The sequence below is a fragment of the Lacerta agilis genome, chromosome Z, assembly GCF_009819535.1.
Source record: "Lacerta agilis isolate rLacAgi1 chromosome Z, rLacAgi1.pri, whole genome shotgun sequence".
Lineage (NCBI taxonomy): Eukaryota > Metazoa > Chordata > Lepidosauria > Squamata > Lacertidae > Lacerta > Lacerta agilis.
In genome coordinates, this window is record NC_046331.1 from 8,902,320 (window position 1) to 8,918,984 (window position 16,665).

A 16,665-nucleotide genomic window follows, 5' to 3' on the forward strand; every position below is an offset into this window, starting at 1 on the left:
AGGCATCAGTGAACTAAAATGGACGGGAATGGGCGAATTCAGTTCAGATGACTATCATATCTACTACTGCGGGCAGGAATCCCGTAAAAGAAATGGAGTGGCTCTCATAGTCAACAAAAGAGTGGCGAAAGCTGTACTGGGATGCAATTTCAAAAATGATAGATTGATCTCGATACGAATCCAAGGCAGTCCTTTTAACATCACAGTAATCCAAGTTTATGCACCAACTTCCAGTGCTGAAGAAACTGAAATTGACCAATTCTATGAAGACTTACAACACCTTATAGAAATGACACCAAAGAAGGATGTTCTTCTCATTATAGGGGATTGGAATGCTAAAGTAGGGAGCCAAGAGATAAAAGGAACAACTGGCAAGTTTGGCCTTGGAGTTCAAAATGAAGCAGGGCAAAGGCTAATAGAGTTCTGTCAAGAAAACAAGCTGGTCATCACAAACACTCTTTTCCAACAACACAAGAGACGACTCTACACATGGACATCACCAGATGGGCAACATCGAAATCAGATTGATTATATTCTCTGCAGCCAAAGATGGAGAAGCTCTATACACTCAGCAAAAACAAGACCTGGAGCTGACTGTGGCTCTGATCATCAGCTTCTTATAGCAAAATTCCAGCTTAAACTGAAGAAAGTAGGAAAAACCACTGGGCCAGTAAGATACAATTTAAATCAAATTCCTTATGAATACACAGTTGAAGTGAAAAACAGGTTTAAGGACTTAGATTTGGTGGATAGAGTGCCTGAAGAACTGTGGATGGAGGCTCGTAACATTATACAGGAGGCAGCAACGAAAACCATCCCAATGAAAAAGAAATGCAAGAAAGCAAAGTGGCTGTCCAATGAGGCCTTAAAAATAGCGGGGGAGAGAAGGCAAGCAAAATGCGAGGGAGATAGTGAAAGATACAGGAAATTGAATGCAGATTTCCAAAGAATAGCAAGGAGAGACAAGAGGGCTTTTCTAAACGAACAATGCAAAGAAATAGAGGAAAATAACAGAATGGGAAAAACCAGAGATCTGTTCAAGAAAATTGGAGATATGAAAGGAACATTTCGTACAAAGATTACCACAATTAAGGACAAAAGTGGAAAGGACCTAACAGAAGCAGAAGACATCAAGAAGAGGTGGCAAGAATACACAGAGGAACTATACCAGAAAGATATAGAGGTCTCATACACCCCAGGTAGTGTGGTTGCTGACCTTGAGCCAGACATCCTGGAGAGTGAAGTCAAATGGGCCTTAGAAAGCCTTGCTAACAACAAGGCCAGTGGAAGTGATGATATTCCAGCTGAACTATTTAAAATCCTAAAAGATGATGCTGTTAAGGTGCTACACTCAATATGCCAACAAGTTTGGAAAACTCAGCAGTGGCCAGAGGATTGGAGAAGATCAGTTTACATCCCAATCCCAAAGAAGGGCAGTGCCAAAGAATGCTCTAACTACCGCACAATTGCACTCATTTCACACGCTAGCAAGGTTATGCTTAAAATTCTACAAGGCAGGCTTAAGCAGTACGTGGACCGAGAACTCCCAGAAGTGCAAGCTGGATTTCGAAGGGGCAGAGGAACCAGAGACCAAATTGCAAACATGCGCTGGATTATGGAGAAAGCTAGAGAGTTCCAGAAAAACATCTACTTCTGCTTCATTGACTACGCAAAAGCATTTGACTGTGTCGACCACAGCAAACTATGGCAAGTTCTTAAAGAAATGGGAGTGCCTGATCACCTCATCCGTCTCCTGAGAAATCTGTATGTGGGACAAGAAGCTACAGTTAGAACTGGATATGGAATAACTGATTGGTTCAAAATTGGGAAAGGAGTACGACAAGGCTGTATATTGTCCCCCTGCTTATTTAACTTATATGCAGAATTCATCATGCGAAAGGCTGGGCTGGATGAATCCCAAACCGGAATTAAGATTGCCGGAAAAAATATCAACAACCTCAGATATGCTGATGACACTACCTTGATGGCAGAAAGTGAGGAGGAACTAAAGAACCTTTTAATGAGGGTGAAAGAGGAAAGCGCAAAATATGGTCTGAAGCTCAACATCAAAAAAACTAAGATCATGGCCACTGGTCCCATCACCTCCTGGCAAATAGAAGGGGAAGAAATGGAGGCAGTGAGAGATTTCACTTTCTTGGGTTCCATGATCACTGCAGATGGTGACAGCAGTCACGAAATTAGAAGACGCCTGCTTCTTGGGAGAAAAGCAATGACAAACCTAGACAGCATCTTAAAAAGCAAAGACATCACCTTGCCGACAAAGGTCCGTATAGTTAAAGCTATGGTTTTCCCAGTAGTAATGTACGGAAGTGAGAGCTGGACCATCAAGAAGGCTGATCGCCAAAGAATTGATGCTTTTGAATTATGGTGCTGGAGGAGACTCTTGAGAGTCCCATGGACTGCAAGAAGATCAAACCTATCCATTCTCAAGGAAATCGGCCCTGAGTGCTCACTAGAAGGACAGATCCTGAAGTTGAGGCTCCAGTACTTTGGCCACCTCATGAGAAGAGAAGACTCCCTGGAAAAGACCCTGATGTTGGGAAAGATTGAGGGCACAAGGAGAAGGGGACGACAGAGGATGAGATGGTTGGACAGTATTCTCGAAGCTACTAACATGAGTTTGGCCAAACTGCGGGAGGCAGTGAAGGATAGGCGTGCCTGGCGTGCTCTGGTCCATGGGGTCACGAAGAGTCGGACACGACTGAACGACTGAACAACAACATTAAAAGTATGGGGGTTGTCTCCATCTACCTACTTAGAAGATGCAGTGTCATGGGACTTAACTTTTATGTACACTGGCTCTGTCTCACCTCACTTCGTTCCCTTCCTCACCCCCCCCCCCCCGAGCTTTTTCTCAGTTCACACACCTATGTTTTGTCTCAGCTCTTAATTCTGTTGCAGTTTACCTCAAATAGTACTTTACTCTAATTCCTGCTTAAACTCTTAAAAGAAAAATTAACTTTCTCCTCTATTTTTCTTTCTCTTTCCACTCCCATTCTGTGATCCAGGACTGCAGTGGATTCTGCCACAGCAAATGGCTGTTGTCCATTTGAGCTACTGTGCAAAACTAGCATAAACTTTATTAACATAGCAGAAGCTGAAGTTTGTTCACTAGGGGTCATTGGAAGTAACATGACTTTACTTAGGTTTACTAATTTCAATGGTGTCTACCCATTGAGTAAAAGGGTAGAATAGAAAACAACCCTTAGCTATTTTTTACTGGTCTGAATGTTGAGATCCACCACACACATACTTGAAACTTAAGCAATACTGCACTTACAAAAATGAAGGAGCCTTCACCTAACAATCATAAAGCATGTGCCTTTCAAGATCAGTTTTTCTTCCATCAAACTGATGATGGAAATTCACAATTCTTCAGTGATATTCTCCAATGAACTTTAATAATTAAGACTGACTAGATCCAAGAGTAGAACCAGAATGTTCAGAAGCAAAGCTCAAGAGGGAGAGCTGTACTTTCCACCATTCCAAATCTTGGGCTAGGTAATGCTGCATTGGGTGGAATCTTCAACACCATTCCACAAAGTTTAATGTGTGAGGATTGCCCGTCAAAATGGGAACTTGAATTTTTTTTAACAGTTTCCTCTATTTGGAGAGCCTACCTTTCAGCCAAGATTAATCCACATAAATGTACATTAGTATAAATGAAAGTGTTTTCTAGCAGCCCTTCTGGTTGTTGCCTGTTTATAGCAATAAGGTTTTAGGCTCTTCCCTATGGGAGGTTTACATTGTGGCCTAAAAGAGATCTGCAACTAGACGAGGACTGGTTGATGGTGAAGCAGCACTTCTGTTGGTCTTGACATTCTGTGCTTTAAGTGTTCTGCAAAAGGATTAAAAGTCTAAAGGCAAGCATGCTGATTGTGCTTCAGCACATAGGTATGTAGCAGCTCACCTAGAATGTGGGGGGGGGGGGGTTTGCTTTCACACTACCATTAATATCCACAGAGAGCAGGCTAGGGAGGATTAAGTTTGATACATTATAGTCATACCTCGTGTTATGTACGCTGCGGGATGCGTACGTTCGGTTTGTGCATGCGCATCAAATGACGTCGCGCACATGCATAGACGCAGCACTTCATGATACGGACGTCACGAGTTACGAATGGGGCTCCGGAACAGATCCCGTTTGTAACCAGAGGTACCACTGTAGAATAAAGCCACCTCTCACCTTCGGTGACAAATATTACACAGGTCTAGAACCTTCACACATGGAATAATAAAGTGAAATTACAACAACTGTGCTATAGTTGGTTCATATAAAAAGGGATGCTTGCTTCAGGTGACCCACAATCCACGCCCTCTTGAATGCACATCTTCAAAGAACGACTACTGTCATTTATCTAGATACAGGTACTTTATTTACAAATATTTAGATAATAGCATTGTTACAATAAATGAGTACAGCAGCCCAAATAAGTCCTGTCACAGAAACAAAGACCTACTGTAACTTATAATTTGGAGGATATAAAGGGGAGGGGGTATTGCACCACCAACAAGCTGCAGAAAGTGATTGCCTTTGCCCAAACTTAAAATTGTGTATCAACTGGTCATGGTCCCCGGGCAAAAACCCCACATGGTGCAATCCAAGCTGCATCTTTTGTAATACCCATCTATTTTAAGAATCTTAGGTTGGGGGAGGGAGAGAGAAACCTACCCAGAGCCAAACAAAAAGGAAACACACAAAGGGACAGTGTACACATTATCCAAACACTTAAATCATCTGCACATTCCAGTTTTGGCTTTTATTTAACATTGACTGTACAGTATGCTGGTTATCACCCTTTGCTTTTACATAGTTGAACATGGCCTTGCTTAGTGTCTTTACAGTGCAAAACAAAAACCTATATTTGAAGCATTGCAGTCAATATAGTGAAACATACTCATCTAGCCCAATCAAGCTTAACTCATTTGTTGCCCTCTTTTTCTTTTAAATAGCAGGTTGTTATGGAGAGTTACAGTACGAAGTTGAGATTGTTTACATATGTGGTGGCTCCAACCCAAGTAGACAGATCTGCATATACACAATTGCTCTGAATTAGTTCTCTCAAAGTTCTTTGCAACCACAGCATGGAGGAAGAACTGAGGAGGAGCAGAAATTAAGCCTATTTCAACTGTAGTGTCAAATGCCACGGTATGGTTCAAAATCCCTAGTGTGTAAAACGCTTGACAGTCCAGTTTGGAATAAATCTTTTCACAAAAATGTAAGGTGTCCAACAGCCCATCCTTCCTATACAATAAGGCAGGAAATGAAGCTGGATTAATGCAAAAAGTCTTCCCAAAGAGAGAGGAAAAGTATATTAGCACACCAGCAATTGCACAAGACCAGGAATATTAAACAAAAGCAGCAATAGGCTGACGACAGTGCCAAGATAGGACAGATACTATTACACTGGGATAGGTGTTCTTTTGCACTGTGTCAGGAACCAGCTTCCTAAGCACAACCTCCAAATGCCAACACCACGGAATCAAGCCAATGGTCAGTGAACTGCAGTTACTAAAGCTGGGGGTGATGTGGTCATTATTAGGTTGAACTGTACAGACCAATATATTACCTATTCTAGTGCCAGTAAATCAGTTGGTTATTTCATTAAGATCATATACACAGAATGTACTTTTTTAAAGTGTTAGCTCTGTTCCTTCAAAATTTATACATATTTACGTTCTGTTAACAAGGGCCACAAAAGGTAAAAATGGTAAGGAGAAGGAAGAGGTGGGTGGCATCAAGCTACAGAGCACAAGCACAAGATAGATACTTGCCATGTGGGAGGCCAAGATGATGAAGGCGAACACTCCTGCAATGAGTGCTCCCACGCTGCCGCCACCAACAAATGTATAATAGGGAATCCTTCCCACTAAAAAAGGAATCTTATGCAGGATCCCACTCTAATCATGTAGGTTGTTTCACAGCAAATCAACTTTTTTCTGTTACTAAAAAGGACAGATCCAGACCACTTGCAGACTGGGAGGAAAGGCTGAAGCTAGGAAAAGTTAGAATTTTACAAGAGACAAAGCCCTGCAGAAAGAGAAAGAATAATAATAAAAATCATGAGGTCCAACCATCAGTGCTCTGTTTTGTAAATCATATATTGGTGACACCTATTCACAAGGACTGGGGTGGGGGGAGACTTCTAGATTTACCATGCAGGGAGAGGGTATGACTCTACTTGCCTTTGATAACCTGATTACATCTAAGTTTCTCTTATTTATTTTTTAGCAGTTTAGTGCTGTGTTAAACTGTTGCCTCAGGAGTTTTAATTAAACCCAGTAAGATGGACAGAGGAAACTGAAGCAGCCAAAAGCACTGCTCCTAACAGAGGTGAAAGGTCAGAAACAGAGCTGAGAAGTGAGGTCACTAGCAGCCACAGCCTTCTCTCTGCGGCTGGGGTTCACTGGTTAGTCGGCCACCCTGTGGAGCTGAAGGCTTGTGTTGTACACCAGATTCTGCAGCGTTTAGATCCAGGCTCCCGTCTTGGATGTTCTGATAGATTTTCTTGGCAGCCTCTAGGAATGCATCCTCAACATTCTCTCCTCTGATAAAAGGAGAAGCAGCAATATTAACTTAGAATGTATAAAGAAAATCTGTTGTACAAAGGATTTCACATACCCACAATTCACTATCCAGAAGCAATGTAGCACAGAGCTGCTACCCTTGTTTCCATTCATATTTCATATGTATTAAGATTGCACAACCCATCTATTTTAGCCGCCGCCACTATGGAAACATCAACAGAACATCTTGCAATGACCATTTTTTTGTGCTTCAGATATTCCGCATCAGCAGCCCTAGTGTCTTAATAGCACACATCAGGATGGTGTGGATTCCTGCATGCCTTCCTGTCACATGTCCTAACTAACCCTGGACTACTCTTCTCACATATATATGGGGCAAGGAAAGAAGATGCAAGAGGATTTTCAGTTGGTACACCCCACTTCAGGTTAATGGAACCAGCTGAGGATGCCCTGCCTGAAGGACCCCAAACTCCTGTAGCCAGTGTTGCCTTTTGCATCTGTTCCATGGAGCACTTCAATTCCACCATGCACTACCTTGCTTTAGCGCAAGAATTTCTAGTTCACAAACCAGAAGAAATTCCTGAAAAGTTCATGATCCCAAACATCAAATAATTGATAAATTATGTTTAACTTGATGGAACAAATTGGAATGAAACTATGGCTCACACACTCCTTCCCTCTCCCTCCTCTGGCACAGCCACAGGGAGATTTGAAAGCTTCCTTTTTAAAAAAGTAAACAGCTTTAGCACAGCACCCAAACTCTAAACTGCAATTAAGATTAACTATTCCCTGTTTGAAACAAACATGGTTTGAAAATGGTTTGTGTCAATAAAGTGCAGTTAAAATAAAGCAGTTTGCTTGACACAAAGACAAACGACAGTTAAAAAACTGAAGCAAAAACTTCCACTCTTCCTCGAGGCCATGCCAAAAGAGGAATGTGTGAGCCCAAAGCTCATTCTAGCATTTCCCATCATGATGAACCGTGGTTTTTTGTGACATCTAAACACAGATGTTATATTATCTTTTTTGAATTGCTGTGGTGGGGAACAACAGGGTTGGGGCTAGGCCAGTGTGGACATTCTCAGTCACACCCCTGAACATGCCAGAATTGCTTCTTACTGTCAACAAGGAACAGAACTCAGATTCCTCTTGTTTCCCCAACACCAAAGCCACCTTATGGGGCTTAGCTAAGCTTCTATGGATTCACTATAATATATATTAGTACTCTAATGAGCAAAAGTCAGACATGTGACACTGATGAACACATGTGAGGAAGTAAACAGTTTATTAACAACTGAGTGAAGAATTACACTGGACAAAGGGGTAAGCAATGCCTAATGCTTTTCCAAGAAAAGAGCAAGTAGTGACAGCAAGATTGGGAAGGTACCAAGGGGGTATAATTGCTCAAGCTACAGAGACTAAAAAAGTACCCCTCAAAGTAGATTATGGATGAATCCACATAAGCAATTTCGGTTTCAAGGAATCAAGACTCAGTACTTACGTTTTAGCACTTGCTTCAAGAAACAGCAATCCTGTTTAGAAACAAAATACAACTTTAGCGTAGGCAGGAATAGCAAGTGCCCCATACCAAACCTCACAAGTAAGAGTCCCCAAAGAACTCCAGGGTCAGTAGTTTGCATAACTAGATCTGTAAGTGAGACAACTCAGGCCCTGAATTGCTGAGGTCTCCCCACTCCCCAAAACGGCTTCTGGGAGTTATCATAGCCTAGAATCCAACCTATACACCCACAGCACTGGCAATACCCACCATTCTCTTCAGCAAACTGTTTGGCTTCTTCATATGTCACATCCCTCTGCGCTTCCAGATCCGCTTTATTTCCTATGAGGATTATCACCTGCATCCAGAATAAGGCACAAAAAGATGGCTGATAAACTGGTGGTCCCTGTTGAAGGCAAGATGTCAACAGCTGCATGCTAGTCTTACTCCCTAGGCTCCAGCATCCTGCAGCTGCCACTTTAGTCCTCCTGTGACATGCCTGAGTAGACCTGGTAAAGATAATCCTTTTATGCAAGGCTATACAGATCAGGAAAACCAAAATCAAGTGCTGCCAGAACTTCAAGTGTGAATGTTAAGTGACACTTCAATTCCTTATTACTGCAGGGCCATTCAGCTTCAAGAAAGTGGTTATTATGCAATAAAATAGTCACACTAATGAGGAAGTGAGCCTGGCTAGCTAGAACTAACTACCGTGGAGAACAGAACCAAATCAGGGACAGATGTACTCAAATCACTTGATGCTACACAGGGTGGAAGGAAACCAACTTCAACTGCAGAGATAGGGTGGTATTTAGCCTCAAAACAATCTAGCCAAATACAAAAGGCAAGAATTAAGAGGAAATCAACTCAGCTTCCTGCGAGGTAAAAGTGGGTACCCTTCCACTGGGTTTGGATGACATCACTGCCTTCCCAAAACTGGGCCCTGTGAAACCCATCTAAGATTCCTAAGAACTGTCTAAGGAGCTAAAGCCATTTCAGAAGTGCACAGCCCTACCCACAATCTGGGGAAAGAGCTACGGCCACCTCATTAGAGTGTGACAGTTGGCTCCAGGGTGGATAAAAATCAATGATTATTTTTTTTAAATGGATTTTTCCAATTTAAATCGGATTTTTAAAAATGAGATTTTTAAAATAAAATGCTTTTGGAGTAAAAGTCTTTCTAAAGATAGATTTCTATTAAGTTACGTTATAGGCCAAAGGCTATTCATCAGGAAATAAGGATTTAAGTTTTTCATGTGTGCTAAAACTCAAGTCTGGTTTTTGTGTTGTTGTTTTTAAATTGTTTAACCACATCAGTTAACAAACATGGATACATATGCTGTAATGTTATTGTTTTAGTTAAATTGTTTAAATTGTTATTAATGATATGATTATTTTTCTCCTTCCAATAAAGTACAGCAGTAAACTTTTCCAAATATAAACACTTAACTTATTAAACCTCACAATTATTTCATAATTATCTGTCTATGTATTTCTAATAGTATAACCAGATCAGTAATTTTGATGTAACTGTAAAAACAACTCTGAAAATTTATTATTCCAAAAACAAATCCTTCATCTGGTTGCAAATATTATGGTTATACCAGCAAGAATGTGTATTTCTGTAAAAAAAAAAAAAATAAATCAAGTCTTACTGACTACAGTAGTGTTTTAAATCAATTTGATTTAAACCATATCCACCCTGGTTGGCTCTTTCCAACTATTTTCCTTCCCTTTTCTCCTTAATGACTCTTGCCATCACCTTCACATTGTACTCCTTCCGGCAGCGATTGTGTTTATTTATAATTTTTGAGAAATTATACTTCATAAGATGACAACAACAGCAGCTTATGCAACAGGGTGGCAATTTAGTCTTGTTTTCTGATTTCATGCTTTGGGGGAAGGCCTTTTAATCAAAGCCAAAACCTACGCTTTAACAATTTAATCACTGGTGACAAATTTAAAGCCAATTCAGTGTGGCTGAGCATTAATGGCACCCTTGTTTGATTTCAAACCAACCCCATTTTGATGCATTGCTGTAATGGGAAATAAAAAATAAGTTAAAAGGTGGCTTTTCCTTTTGGCAAGTACTGTAGTAGTTCAGGTGGTAACTTTGTGTCTTATCAACAAATTGCTACTTATCACACTCTCCAACATCTCCCAAAGGTATCAAAATAGGTCCTATTTGTTTGATTTTAAATGTAAACAACAAAAAGGCAGGTGTTCAAAGGGTGTTTGACAGCCCTACATTTAATGCAACCATTTTTAAACAGCCAAACTCACAGTATTTGGATTAGTTAGGTTCCTTGCATCTGTCAGCCAGCTGCTTAGATGGTTATACGTGCTTCTTCTGCAGAAGACAGAAAGGGCAAAACTAAGTACTTATAGGGTCACACCAGCATAATATGTCAGTTTATTTCCTATTACACTTTGAGGATGGTACTGGACATAACAGGAACATGTTACTTCCTTCCAATTTAGACAACTGAATTGAGCTGTTAACAGAGATTCCTGGTTGTTTTTCATTTCCCTGATTTTCAAGGGGAAATCTGTCAAGACAAAATGTTACAAAATGTCTCCTCTTAAAGAGCTATTGTCTGGAGGGTGGGATGGGGGAAAACACTGATCTTGTGCGTCTGGGAAACACACACATATGCCCAAGATGCAGAAAGGTGAAGTATTGTTTGCTAGGGTTTGCAATGATCTGAAAAACCATTCTCTGCTTTTGTAGAACTAACCAATGTGCCTCATTCCTGAGCTTGCTCTGTATCTTTTCCAAAATCAGAATAGTTAAACTTAGTTTAGAAACCTCTGGTTTCAATTCACCCTACTGTAAAGGCAGTAAAATATCAATCCCATGACTAGTCTCCATTATTTATTTATTTATTAGCCCAACACAGAGCTGACAAGTACTCCCAACTTCTTGCACTTAGCAACAGGCTTCATGTCCTATTTAAAATAGACTAAAATATGACTAAAATAGTCATATATTTTTCTGTGGGGCATTCGTCACTCAGTTCAGTTCCATGACACTATACAGGAAGCTAGATGCACAGAAGATAATGATGTATTCCCCAAAACAGATGCTCTTGATGAGCCAATGTGTCTCTGTCCCACTTAGGAGCAAGGAACCTTTGGCAAGCTACCAAAGCCCAGAAACTCAACAACCCCATATACTTGACTTTTAAGAATATTGCTCTTCCTTCTCCAGACTGTTGTTCCTGGGCCAGGCCAAAAAAAGAGAAGTGTTTACATAACATTAAGGGCTGAGAAAGGAGCAGCTGTTGAAGCAGCAACCTTGGCTAAAATTCCTCTTAAAATCAAGACAATGACTTGACACTTATATCATCCTGGAAAGATGTAATTAGGTTTTTGTTTTTCTAAAAAGTGACCATGCTTTGAAAACCTGTTTTGAGTCATGTGCCCCTTACAGAAACATCAGCAAACAAAAAACAAAAACAAAAACCACCTTGGTGCATTGTGTTGATAAAGTCAGTAGAAAAGACCATTCCTCCACCACCACCTTTCTCCTGTAGTACTAGAACTTGGGCTCACCTAAAGCAACAAACAGTAGATTCCGGACAGACAAGAGAATAAATACCCTACTTCATGCATAGCTAACCTCTGGAATTCACTTCCATAAAATGTAGTGACTGCTGCTAGTTTTGACATGAATTAGCTAAATTTATGGAAGCAGGTCTTTCACTGTTGAGATAGCACCTTCATGTCCAGAGGCGAAATTCCTGAGATTCTGGGGAATATTGCTTGGGCAATAATGACAGAGGGCCACTGTGTTCATGACCTGCCTGGGGGTTTCCCAGAGACATCTGACTGGCCATTTTTTGAGAGCAAAGATATTGATGAGAAGGAGCCCCCAACTGATCCAGGAGTGTCATTCTTATCCTGTTAAGAGCTAGGAAAATAGTGAGTTTAACCTCAGCAGCTGCTGTATGACTGCTGCAGGTAACATAAGAGTGTACTAAGGGTGTCTATAGCACAAGAAGGCCTCTTACCTAGTAATATCGTAGACCATAAGAGCGCCTGCTGCTCCTCTGTAGTAGCTCCGTGTGACAGCCCTGAATCTCTCCTGTCCTGCTGTATCCCAGATCTGCAGCTTAATTTTTTGGCCACTAACTTCAATTATTCTTGTACCAAACTCAACACCAATTGTATGGGGGCAATCTGCCATAACTGTTGCCAAAAAGGAGAGAGAGAGACAGAGAGAGAGTCAGGCGACCAGTACTTCCATTTAGAGCTCTCAATAGCAACACTGAGCATGAGCACGTAAAACTGAAAACCTGCTTGTTATCAACTTCATATTTAATCTCACCCATCCCAGCAAAAATAAAAAGGAAGGAAATCTAACTGCTATCAAAGTTCTGTACTTCATTAACAAAATTATTACTTTTTTTCTATATAACACTATCCCATCCCCAAGCTGTTCAGGTTCATTTTCTCATGAGGAATGAGAAACAGACAACTGTCCTGCCAAAAACCACACTAGCTCTTGACCTACATTATCTGTTTTGTTCTTAAAACAAATTTAAGGTATGCCTTATTTTTTTAAAAAAAAAATCCTGGTCAAAGATAGAAAGATAGCTGGACTTTAAGGGCTTTGGTAACTTACAGTCCAGTTAAAACCTACGCCTAAGCTGGGAAAAGTAATACTGGACCCAACTGCTGACCAGGCAGTCAATCTTAAGTAAACCGGCACAAGGCACATTAAGTGATTCAAGTTGCCTCAAGGGAATGTAGAAGCTTTGTCCAACCCCAGTTAAGATAGATACTGAAAATAGTGTCCAACTGTAATAGTGGCACATTAAACAATTTTGCTAAGTGTCTTTGCCTCAGCCATACTGGACTACTCTCACAAATAGAGCCAGGCAGATCAAAGACACAAGAAAAGCCCAAATCAACTTGTGCGTGCTGACAAGGAGGAGAGAGAAGAGGCATGCTGTGGGTTACCATCTAAAATCACTTGAAGGTCAATATGTGAAGAGACTTACATTTCTTTTCTGTAAACTGGTGGAGCAAGCAAGACTTTCCTACACCCATGTCCCCTACGGGGCAGGGCGGAGGGAGGGGGGAGAAAAGAAAGAAACAAGTCTTAGTAACAAGCCATGTACTATTATCACTGTGCTTGAAACTTAGTATCACAGAAGATGACTGTGCAATAATGTGTCATTCACACAGGGCCGGCCCAAAACATTTTGGCACCTGAGGCTCACCTAAACATGCATCCTCCCAACTGCCTTACTAGGACATTTTCCACACCGGTATAGCACATTTGTACAACACCAAGCACTCACCAGCCCTCAGCCAGCATGACCAATGTTCAGAGATGATACTGAACAGCCAGTGTGATATAGTGGCCAGAGTGATGGACTAGGTCCTCGGAGAGCAGAATTCAAACCCCCACTCAGCAATGAAGCTCAATGGGTGGCCTTAGGCCTGTCTCTCTCTCTTCTCTCCCTCTCCCCCTCCCCCCGCCTAAACCTACCTCACAGGATGGTTGTGAGGATTATATGAGGAAGAGGAGAATCCGTGTACACCACCTTGAGCTCATGGGATAAAAAGGTGAAGCATAAATGCAATAAATACTGTACTGAATGCACCATCGAAATCTAATGTGCACCCTAAACGTAATTTGGCAAAAAAACAACAGGTGTGCATTAGACTCAAGTAAGTATCACCCAGCCCTTTTGTTGTTCAGTCGTTCAGTTGTGTCCGACTCTTCGTGACCCCATGGACCAGAGCACGCCAGGCACGCCTATCCTTCACTGCCTCTCGCAGTTTGGCCAAACTCTGACCACCAAAACTATCTTGACTTACAGGGAGGGGGTGCCTCTCTTTTTACAACCCCCATCCTGTTACCCTTGTGACCCAGAGGCTCCTTCACCGCCTGGGCATGCTGAGGACTAGCCATGTGGCTGGCGCGCTCTCCCGCTGGCCACCTTACCTGCCCAGAAGCCCGCTTTCTCTTCCTCCTCCTCTGCTTCTCCATCACCAACCACAACGTGGACCCCTCAGGAAACCACACAGCAAAGTCGCCCTGCCCTGCCCAGCGGGATTCACTGCAGCCTCCTGCGCAACAGTGTCCACCTCTGCTTCCCTTGGACAGAGGAAGCTGCCAGGCTGACTTGGCTGATCCCGCAGCAGGGCCCTGGAGTGTGGCAGCGCAAAGCAGGAGAGCAGGCATGCACTGAGAAAACAGGCCCAATAGTGCCAGCTCGCCTTTCCCTTTCTCGCAGTGTGGAAGTGCTGGGCCCCGTCTGTGTAGAGGTGCTGAGGCAGGTGGGAACCAAGCTTTGGCTGACAAAAAGGGTATGGGGGGCTTTTCCCTCATGACGCTTTCAATGAAGGAGAGAGGGGTTTGCTTATTATCCCCCTTTGCCTTGCTTTAGGGTGCTCACTAGAAACTTCCCCAGGAGCTAAGGAAAACAGTAACGGTTATTTCCCATCCCCACACATAGATAACTCAGTGGGTTACACAGCCCACTTAACTGCGGAGAAAGTCCAAGACCTACTTCTGAGTAGGTAAATCAGGATCAGCATTGTGCCACTCTGCTGTCAGAGTTGAGTTGAAGAGGGAGAAACCTAGAGTCACACAGAGTGCTTACAACCAGGCAGGGAGCTGAACCTAGGCCTCTCCCAAGTCTAAGACTGGCTTGTTAAACATTAGTACAAGATCAGCTACTTTCAGAATAGCAGCGAGTAGTCCAACAACTAGTACACAGACACTTTAGTTCTCCCTAACTCAGAAGTAACCTAAGCCACGTCTAGCATGAGGAATGCACAAAATATCTAAGGCTTGGTGTAAACAGCACATAAGCCATGTTGCAAGTTTGGGGGCCAAAGACATATACAATGTCAACTCAACTATAAACTCTCCCCTGCTTTATACCACCATATTACTATTTGTAGGCCAGCGGGACATTGTGGGCCAAGCACTGAGCAAATCACAGCACAACAGCCGCAGCAACTAAATGAAGGGAAATGGCCTGGAGCAACCCTCTCAGTCTCCATGACTATCAAGCATGAAGTTTCACAGCTGCTTTTACAAGTGCAACAGGAATTCCTTGCCCAACAGTCCTGCTTCTGCAGGCTAAGCCCCTCAGAGCAGTTTAAAACAACCAACCACAGCAATGAACTTAGTATTGCTTGACTCTGTATCCTTGAAGGTGGCTGTCATTAACTGAAATACACATTTCATGGTTAACTGGTTGCCATTTAATTTCAGGGTCCAATTCAAGGTGCTCACATTGGTGTTTAAATGACTTAGGCCACAAACGCCTGAAAGACCAACCCCTTTCCTATAGATCCTCCTGGGTGTTAAGCTAGGCAGAGAGGGCCTTGTTGGTAGCTCTATCACCCTCAGAAATTGAGTGGTAGCCCAGGACAGGCTTTTTCTGTGGCTGCCCCTAAATTGAGGAATTCTCTCCAGGCAAAAGCACATCCAGCACCATCATGATACAACTTCTGCCATATGCTGGCAGGTGTCTTTATCCCGGCGTTTGACATCAGAGATATTTTTAGGACTTGTCCTATTATTCTAATTCCAAATTGTTTTAACAAATGTTAATATTTTATTTTTATATTGTTGTAACCCGCCCTGATGGTGAAGGATCAGTGCGAAATCAAATCAATAAAATCAATATATGTATTATCAGTTTCTTGTCTTGGAATCCAATGTGGGTTGGAAATTTTCTTCACAAATGCTTTGTTTTACAAGCATTGATCCCCCCCCCCCCAGTGCAGCTGAGACTTCGTTCTTCCTTCAATCAGCAAGACAGTGATACCAAGAGCATATCAACAATTCAAAACAATTTAAAAAGGAAATACAAAGGTAATAAAAATTTCAACAATCCAGTAAGTATTACAACAGATATTTCAAAGTAAAAAAATACAAAATTCACACAAGGAGGACAATTTTTAAAGCAACAAAAGAAGACTGAGCTGCTTCCATTTTTAAGAAAAGGTTGCAAGCTACAGTTTTCTTGTCTGTACTTCTAAACAGACATGGCAGTTCTTTTCATACTGCCTCCTTAGCTGCTCTTTTGGAAAGTAAGTACAGAGAGATTACTGGCCTATCAGTACACCAAAGCATGCTAACAGTAGTTCAACCTTCTAACAAAAACTTACCCACCAAGTAAAACAAATGATATGTTTATACTTACCAATAATGATGTACTTAAAGATATAGGAATAGTTGTAAGGTGCAGTTGCCATTGTGGCACTAGAAAAAAAAAAGAGAGGATGTTATCACACACTAAGACAGTGGTTCCCAATTGGCTAATTACTGAGGACCACTTTGAAGATTTTGATAACTCTATGGTAGTTACCTCTGCAAAGCAATGTTTTGAACAAAATGTGGGGTAGTCCCTAATAAGCAAAAAGGATTTTAGGTATACTAAAAAACAGACTAGGGCCAAGCGATGTCTGATTTTCATTATCATGATATATCAGCAGCCAAACATCACAATATTCCAAAATATCACAATGTCTGAAATTGGAGATCAGGAATGGGGATGAGAGAAGGAGAAGTCATGGGGATCGGGCGGTAGAGCTGGGCGATATCAGCTTTTCAACATCACGGTGTATCGCCAGCTTGCAGGAGC

General features: G+C 41.8%; 1 protein-coding gene across 1 annotated transcript in view; it reads right to left on the reverse strand.

Annotated features, from left to right (window-relative positions):
• Positions 1-5,618: 5,618 nt before the first annotated feature.
• RAB14 (RAB14, member RAS oncogene family) overlaps positions 5,619-16,665 on the reverse strand; it is a 31,557-nt gene continuing 20,510 nt past the window's right edge. The window contains exons 2-8 of the mRNA XM_033138304.1: positions 16,225-16,283; positions 13,054-13,107; positions 12,061-12,238; positions 10,331-10,397; positions 8,318-8,405; positions 8,051-8,081; positions 5,619-6,569 (exon numbers count right to left, since the gene is read on the reverse strand). Of these exons, the coding sequence (XP_032994195.1) occupies positions 6,392-6,569; positions 8,051-8,081; positions 8,318-8,405; positions 10,331-10,397; positions 12,061-12,238; positions 13,054-13,107; positions 16,225-16,276 (648 nt within the window). The 5' untranslated portion in view covers positions 16,277-16,283 and the 3' untranslated portion in view covers positions 5,619-6,391. The remainder of the gene's footprint in view (positions 6,570-8,050; positions 8,082-8,317; positions 8,406-10,330; positions 10,398-12,060; positions 12,239-13,053; positions 13,108-16,224; positions 16,284-16,665) is intronic.